The sequence below is a fragment of the Numida meleagris genome, chromosome 4, assembly GCF_002078875.1.
Source record: "Numida meleagris isolate 19003 breed g44 Domestic line chromosome 4, NumMel1.0, whole genome shotgun sequence".
Lineage (NCBI taxonomy): Eukaryota > Metazoa > Chordata > Aves > Galliformes > Numididae > Numida > Numida meleagris.
This window is the reverse complement of record NC_034412.1, coordinates 19,316,803-19,325,318: the sequence shown is the minus strand read 5'-3', so window position 1 is coordinate 19,325,318 and position 8,516 is coordinate 19,316,803. Positions and strand designations below refer to the sequence as shown.

General features: G+C 52.0%; 1 protein-coding gene across 1 annotated transcript in view; it reads right to left on the bottom strand.

The window, feature by feature from the left end:
* The window catches only part of VPS8 (VPS8, CORVET complex subunit), a 65,794-nt gene continuing 58,520 nt past the window's right edge, over positions 1,243-8,516 (bottom strand). The window contains 2 exon segments of the mRNA XM_021393581.1: positions 1,243-1,896; positions 2,618-2,698. Of these exon segments, the coding sequence (XP_021249256.1) occupies positions 1,747-1,896; positions 2,618-2,698 (231 nt within the window). The 3' untranslated portion in view covers positions 1,243-1,746.

Sequence of the window (8,516 nt, the reverse complement as noted above, 5' to 3'; positions counted from 1 at the left end):
TGTAAAAGAAAGAGCTGCCCCAGTCATGAAGGAAGATTTTGGAAAATAGCTGCGAGACGAGGCTGATGTCCAGAACTCTTCTTGCTGTAGCCCCTTGAATTAGCTGTGCCCCGGGGTGCTCCCATAGCAGTGGGCTCTGCACCACAGCTCTCACTTTTCTCAGAGGCAGCAGCACAACCCCATACTCCCCCCACCTGGTGTGTGCTCTGCCCGCCTGAGCTTTGCAGCTCTGTGGGGATCAGCACCTACGTGGTGCTGGTACAGAGGCAGCTGGGCCCCAGGTAACAGTGTTCTGAAGGTTTCTTTGCAGCTCAGGGCTGTGCTGACTGGGACCTTGAGGGCACGGTATCCCAACACACCCAACTGGGACAAACACGGGAGATGACATAATGATCACAAAACCAGTAACACACTGCTTAACAAGCCAGAGCTGACTACACAAAAACATCACAGCTAGTGATTTGCTGCTGTATGAGTGGGCTCTGATAGAGGTGCCACAGGAAACAGACACTAAGCCTTGCCCTGTGGCACTCCCTGGTTTGGCTCTGCAGAACAGCGGGTTGAGCTTTGTAGCTAGACACCACCATCCATCAGCCTTCAACCTGTTAATGCTGATCCTCTCCCCCTTGCAGCACCCCAAGGGCCTGCAGAGCTCCTCAGACTTTGCTGAACCATCTCAGTGCCCTTCAGGCCAGCCAGGGCTGCAGCAGGACAAAATGCACAACTCAAAGTTGCCCAGCAGGGCATGTGTCTTCTGTTTTGTCAGCGGTGGTTCCTGTGCCAGTAGTGGTATTGTGTTTGTTTTTTTTTTTAACACCCACTCACTCACACAGGTACAACTTCTTTGCTACCAGTTGAGCAGTAACTGGGATGAATCAGTCTGGAGGAGGCTCAGGGGAGACCTCATTACTCTCTGCAACTCCCTGAGAGGAGGTTGCAGTCAGGTGGGGGTCAGTCTCTTCTTCCAGGTAAGAATGATATGACAAGAGGGTTGCACCAGGGGAGGTTCAGGATGGGTATTAGGAACAATTTCCTCTCAGAGCAGTGAGGCTCTGGCACAGCTGCCCAGAGAGGTGGTGGGGTCACCATCCCTGGAGGTATTCCAGAGCCATGGGGATGTGGCACTGAGGGACATGGTCAGTGGGCATGGTGGGATGGGTGGATGGTTGGACAGATGATTTGCATGGTCTTTTCCAAACTCAGTGATTCAGATGATTCCCCATGCACACAGCTCCATGCACCTAGTTTCAACCAAGGGCCTTTTTAATGGAGATTTGTAGGAACACACTATACGCCAGTTAGTTTCCTCACGCACAGATAGTTTTCTGCAGTCTGCAGCCTTTTTCAAGTTTTCCCATTCTTTGCCCTCAAACTCCACAACTGACATGAGGCAATGGGGCATGGCATCCACCCACAAAAACAGCACAGCTCCTTGAAGCACGAAGACTCCGGGCATGCTCCTCCTGTGGAACTGGCAGTCATTTGGCAGTTACAGGTGCTGCTGCAAGCTTCCAGGTCAGTACAGGCAGCTGCAGCGCTTCAGAACCTTGGGCTGACCTCTGACTTCGCATTGCCCAGTCCTGCTGCCCCTCAGCTGCCATACAGCCAGGAGCTCAGCCACCGCTGCAGATCTGTGAGCACCCAGCAGGACCACATAGCATGAAGGGTTCTGGGAATGGTGGCGGAGGAAGAAGCCCAGTGTTGTCCTGGGAAATCATCCCAGCAGCAGGTGTGCAGGCAGCAGTGCTAGTCATCCATCAGTGGCGGGGGGGCCAGGTGCAGCTGGAAGGTCTCATTCTGGAAGACGCTGCTGGCAGCAGGGTCCCCATGGGAAACACTGAGCAGCCCATGCTTCTCCCCACCGTGGGCGTGGGACAGCTCAGTCAGGAGAGCTAACTGCAAGACAAAATCCAGACAGGTCACCACCTGCGGCTGGGACAGGCTGCCCAGAGGCACTAATGTAAGGTGCAGAGAGACAGAGCTCACGTGGGGTCATAATCTCCCTGCTGCAAAGAGAAAAACCTTAACACTTGAAGGAAGAGCTCCATAATGCATGCAGAGACCCCACAGAACTCTGCAGCACAACAATCCTGAACAATCCTGAACAACTTTCCAGGTGTCTTGGGGTTGTTTTTAAATTCCATCATTGAAAAACAATCCCAGAGAGAGCTGAAAGTGCCAACAGGTGCAGGCAGAATGGGCTGAGGCACAAGGAAAAAGCAGGGGACAGAGGGAGCGTCGCTGTCTCAGGACAAGCACACGGGGGACCGCAGAGGGGTCCCTCTGTGAGCGCAGGAGCCATGCTGTGTCTGGAGGGAAGGCTATTTGCAAATCTAAAAGGAACCTGAGAAATGTCACACGCCACGTACACTTCTCAGGCCCAGCCTCAGAGCCAGAGACATTCACAATGCTCTGCTGCCCGTGAATTCCCCCAGTGGTGGCAGCAGTGCAGATGTGCTGTGATGGGAAGCAGCCAGCTCCATGCACGCTGCATTGCCAGCGTGGAATGAACCCTCAGAAAAGCCAAAGCCCACACTGCCAGCTCTAATATCTGGCCTGGCAGCTTGCACAATTGCCTTCCCCAGTTTGAAGCTGATGGATATCAGGCAGTACGTACCCGGGAGGTCCCACGGTTGAGTCGGCAGAGTTGGTCAAAGGCCTGGATTTGCTGAGGGTCCAACACAGACTCTGACCCTGTCTGATAAAGGGAACGAGGAGGTTACAAAAACAAGATGCAGCCACATCCCACGAGAGCCCGGCCAGCAGCCGGGCACAGTCACCACAGTGGCACTGGGGCTGCTACAAAGCTGCAGGTGAAGAGTAATAGAAATGCAAATACAGGTGCCATAGTCTGCAGCCAAAGCATTAGCACAAGAGGAGCTGAATGCATACTCAAACTGCTTTAAAAGGCATTATTTAAATATCCCAGGGAGGGATGACAAAGAATCACAGATTCTCCCAAGTTTGTTCCATTTTACTGCATCATGATGTTTCTATTTTGATTATTTCAAAAGCATCATCAAGGAACTACAATGGGAGCCAGGGAGAACAGCCTCCCTCATGAGCAGCGATTTGGCATCTGTCGTCTTTGGGGATCTATTTTTAAGGGAATGTTCAATATTCATTCTTAAATATTTTCCCCAAAACACATTTCCCAAAGGCTATTAGCCCAAAGTGCTGCAGTCCTACAAGTGACTGCTTACCAAAGCTGAATTTACCTCAACTCCTCAGCGACAGATCAAGCTCAGCCAGAAAGTACAGCATGACTTGGAGGAGCTTGATCCCCAGACACAAGGCTCAGCTCCTGGCCCCACGAAGGGCTGTGGTTCCCCTCCTGAGCCAGGCAGGGTGCAGCCAGCAGGCACCTGTTGAGGCCCCTACAGCCAGCAGGCCCTTCTCCCCAGGAGGATTTCTCCTCTGGGGCTGATGCTGCAGCACCCAGCTGCTCGATGCTTCTCGTGCTCTGTGGCATGTTTACAGAGCATGTTCCAAAGCTCGGTGAAGATAACTCCCAGTGCTGTTTGGGGAAATAAAGCACGTGTTCCACAACCTGGTGCTGTGCAGGGCATGGCACTTTGGCCACTGCTCCAAGGCTTCTCAGGAAGAGCTCACCATCCACTTTCACAGCAGCCAGCAGGGCAGCACACACCCCAGGAAGCACACCCTGAACTGGGGCATGCAGCCATCTGGGTTACAGTGCAGCTCAAGGCCATGTTCAGGGCCAGGCTGGACAGGGCCCTGGGCAGCCTGAGCTGGCGGGGGAACCAGCCCACAGCAGGGGTTGGGACTGGATGGGCTGTAAGGTCCCTTCCAACACAACCATTCTGTGATTCTATGAATCCTGAAGCCTGGATAGTTTTGTTACTCTTGAAGCCCTGTACATTTTGCCTTTGAGATGTTCATCAAATGATTTGAGGAATGTCCCAACTGCAGATAGCTCATGCCAGGAGCACCTGCTCAGACTCATTTCCTCCCCATGCAGGACACTATTTATATTGTAAATAACTGCTGCTAATCACCAATCAAGGAACCAAGTGTCATATTCCCTGTGCATGTGGCATAGGCCAAGAGCCTGTGAAAGGGAGGGTCACATACCGCAGCTGACAGGTCGTGCAGCACTTCCAAGGGACGTGCGGGTCATCCTCACGTGGAGAAAAAAACACCAAAAAAAATCAACAAAAGAATAGGGAAAAGCTGCCCTCCACATTTGCTGTGGCCACAGGCATTCAAGGACAAGGAAAATGCAATATAATTGGCCTCTCCTCTCCTGTTATCTCTCTGCCATGCGCATGTAACCATCAATCAGACTGCTCTCCAGGCTGATGAGCTGAAATATTGCAGGCAATTCTTTCCGTTGCCATGGAAACTCCTGCTGTCAAGCCTCTTCCTTTTTTAGCCGTGTCACTGAAGGCATGTTTTCACTCAGGAGCTCTGCAGAGACTCTCGGAGTCCAGCATCAGCACTCAGGTGTTAGGAGGACGCACCCAGCTCCTCGGCCCACCTGCAGCACAGCTCCGGGCTCTGGCAGTCGCTGCTGTGGGATCAGTTACAGGTCTGTCAGCACCTCGCAGCCATTTCCAGCCACGTCCTCACCGCACCTCTGGGGGGTCTGACCCACAGCCATTAAAACAATGCCAACATTACAAAATTGTTAATGAGCTCCAGAAAACCTCAGGAAATCCCCTGTAAAACAGAAACATGCCACTGCCAGCCTCTGCAAACGTGCAGCAGAGTGATGTGCCTGGTGCAGGACACAGCCCATCCATCACTGCAGAGCGGGATACCCAGTCCCCATTCTGCTCTGCTCAGTGCAGCAGCTCACTCTCACACTGGGCACTGTTGGAACATTCCCTCTTGGACTACCGCTGCTGCTTTCAGCCAAAGGAGCAATAATGCTGTTCAGGGTTAATTACATAAAAAACGTACATCCCCAACACCAACATCCTCACTGGACGTTATGGCCCCGCAGACAGTATTTATTTGTCACATAGCAGGGGATTCACGGCAGCCCATGGATTAAACATCACACACACACAGGGCCTGCCAGGCCGGGCTGGAGCTGGTCCCAGGTCTGTGCCTGAGCCCAAGGTAACAGAAGCAGCAGCAGGAGACAAATAGTTCATTTTCTAAGCAGGAGCTAAGGAGGCTGATGAGCAGCATCCCACCACAGCTAAGCACTGGAGGCTGAAGAGATGCAGTATTCTCACTGCCAGGACTGCAGGGAGAGAGATGGGAGGTACGGAGATGCAGAAGGAAGCAGTGTGAGGGTTCACTGATCTCTTCCTGCCAGGAGCTTACTGATAATGTGCTGCTAAACCTTACCAAGAACCAAGCAGAAACTTTTGCTGCTTGCGCCCACCAGAGCTTCTGAGTCCTGTGCAGCATACTGCTGCTGAAGTTTATGATGTGTTTAAGAACAACACTGGTGCTTGGAAGCTCAGCTGCAGCTGCCCAGGCCTTTCTGTGCTCAGTTCACAGACACAGCAACAAAAGGGGCTGTTTTCATTGTACAACACGAGGATGAAAGCTCTGAGGAGGGAGATGGGCGTGAAGACTGCAGCTCTCTGTTCAAGGGATTCATGGGGAGATGCTCACCTACCACCTGCACCTCTGCAGGCTGCCCAGCCCAGCAGCCACCAAGCCAACTGATTCCCTCTCACATCCCTCCCACCCAGGGACTGCAAACTGAATCCACTCCTCAGCTACTACTTTTTTTGCTCCCTGCCTTCCAAGGGGACATCAGGAGAAGGGACAGCCCTATACATCCTTCCTGACCCTTTGTTTCTGGTCATTTCTCAGCTTGACGCGGACACAAAGCACAGCAGGGACCAGCAGTCACCTCCCAGCAGCAGCAGCAGCGAACCCCCGGGCAGGGTTCCGGCAGTGCCACAGAGCTCCAAGCCATGCAGCACGCTGGCTCCCAGCCCCTGTGAGCAGATGGGAGTCACACAGTTCCCTTCCTGCCCGCTCTCCCAAGCAGATCCACAAAAACAGACCGAGAGCTGCAATTTCACACTGCGGACACACAGCGATCTGTGCCGGTTCCTGGGAGAACAGATACACCACTGTCAGGCAGTGCTACGCTACACCGCTATTGGCAGCATTGACTACACTGACTGTGCAGTTTGTGAGAACAGCAACAGGCTGCAGCAGCCCAACATCTGTCACTGCGTGTCTGTTTTACAGATCCTCATAGATTTGAAATGTTTTGTTAAAATGAAGGGATTTTCACTGAACCATAGGAGTATGGTTTACTGCTGTTGTTTAATATCTTCATCAGTGCCATCAACAGTGGGATGGCGTGGACCCTCAGCATTTGGCAGATGACACCGAGCTGTGTGGTGCAGTCAGCACGCCCGAGGGATGGGACACCATTCAAAGAGACCTGGACAGTGGGCCCAGGTGAACCTCATGAGGTTCAACAAATCCAAGTGCAAGATCTGCATCTTGGTCAAGGCAACCTCTGCTATCAGTACAAGCTGGGGATGTAAGGACGAAGCACAGCCCTGCCGAAAAGAACTAGGGGGTGCTGGTGGACAGCTGGTGGCAGCTGGACATGAGCCGGCTCTCCTCCCGATGCTCATTAAAGCTCTTGCACCCAGAACAGAGCTCACCAACTGCAATAACAGCAGGGATCACACGCATTGTCTGTCCTGCCGTGACTTGACAGGATTAACCTCCTGCATAAAACATATCTGCCATTTGGACAGCTCCAACCAAGGTGCCCTCACAATTCACAAGCATTCTCAAACATGGATGTACCACTGCATTTTGTAGGGTTTCATGGTAGTTTTCTGCTGCATTTATAGTCCAAGAACCAAGACTGTGCTCCCCTCGTGACACATGTAGGCAGAAAACAAACCATCTCACCACCATTCAGTTTTGAAGACTAATGACCAAGACACTAAGACTACTACACTCACATATGTAGGCAGAAGCACAGTGACTGTTTTAACCTAATGTGCCTCAGTTACCATCAAACACCACCAGGGAAAACAGCACTGAAGGTTTAAAAGAGATTACAGAAATTAACACACACACAAACTCATTTTTGGAAGGATGTGAGACAAGCAGGACAGGACAGATGCTCAGTGTGGAGCATCTGAAGATCACCCTGGGGAAGACAGCAAGGTTTCAGTGATAACATAATGCACAAATTTCTGGAAAATAAAAGGAAGAGCCGCTTCAGCCTCCTCTTGCTGTTCCTTGCACAGAGCCCGATGCTGTAACCCCTATTAGAGCGAGGCTCCTTTCAGCAAGTGCTCTCACCTGCTTCAGCAATGTCAGTGCTGGTCTGTGGCACCTCTCCACCCCCCTCCACTTCCAAGGGCCTGCTCCAGAAGCCACACATACAAAGCAGAGGCACAGAAAGCACTGTCTGCTGGGCTGTCGTTTCACATCTAAATCTCAACAGCATCGTAGAATTCAAACTGACAGTCTTTGTTTCAACAGAGCAGAACTGGTACTATGAAATGCATTCCAGATGCTCAGTGGCATTTCTCAGTATGAATCTATTCCTAATTCAAGGCTTGCTAAGAACATAAATATCTAAAGTGAAGATTGCACTGTGGAAAAAACAGCATTATATTGCACCGAGGGACACACAACATTTTCAGTCTTCAAAGCGGTTGCAAAGCAGCAACCTCCCCATGGATCTGTATGCAGAACATCCCAGCAGCTCTGAGCTGGCTATGCAGGGCGTGGGGAAGGCAGGGCTTGGGCTGGGAGCTACAGGAGTTAGCACAGCATCCTTCTAGGGCTCCATGTTCATTACTTGTAGAGATGCCAGATGTGGAAGTGAGGACGACATAAGGAGCACAGGGCTGGGCCTGACTGATGGCAGCTGGGGTGGGAGCACAGAGAAGCCCTTCACCAGAGAACTGCGACACGAAAAGCCCCAACAAACCCAGTGGCAGAAGCAGCACTCCATCACTCTATCCTTATTGTGCCCCGGGCCACAGCACAGAGCAGTGACCCTGCTCTCTCAGGCCCCAGATGAGCACCACAGGGACACCTGAACATGGCTGAAGGTGGGGAGCCCCGAGAATCCCTTTCCTTCAGTCCCTTTGCTTGTCTGCTCCTCCCGTCCGTGCACCTTGCGTTATGCAGGCCATGGAGACACCTGGTGCACAGACCCACAGCATTCTGCACACATCAGTGTCACGTCAGAACGAAAAAGGGGACTATGTGCAGCCAAGGTTTGCTGTTTCCATGCCCAAGTCTCTAAGAACCTCTACTTGAATTCATGTGAGGCTGTGCAAGCCCAAACCCCGCAGTACTGCCTCCAGAGAGAGCTCTGTGCCACAGGGTGCTCACCTCCTGCTTTTGGCCTCAGGAAAACACATCTCCTCCACTCCTCCAGAACAAGCAGACCTGCAGCTCCCTGGCCAGATGGATGCTTACCTCAGAGTTCATTAACACTACCAGTGGTTAAGTAAACAAACCTCCTGGAGGAGCAAGAGAAGTTATAATCTCACTCAGTCTAAACATACGCCATTTTTTGAAGATCTGACTGC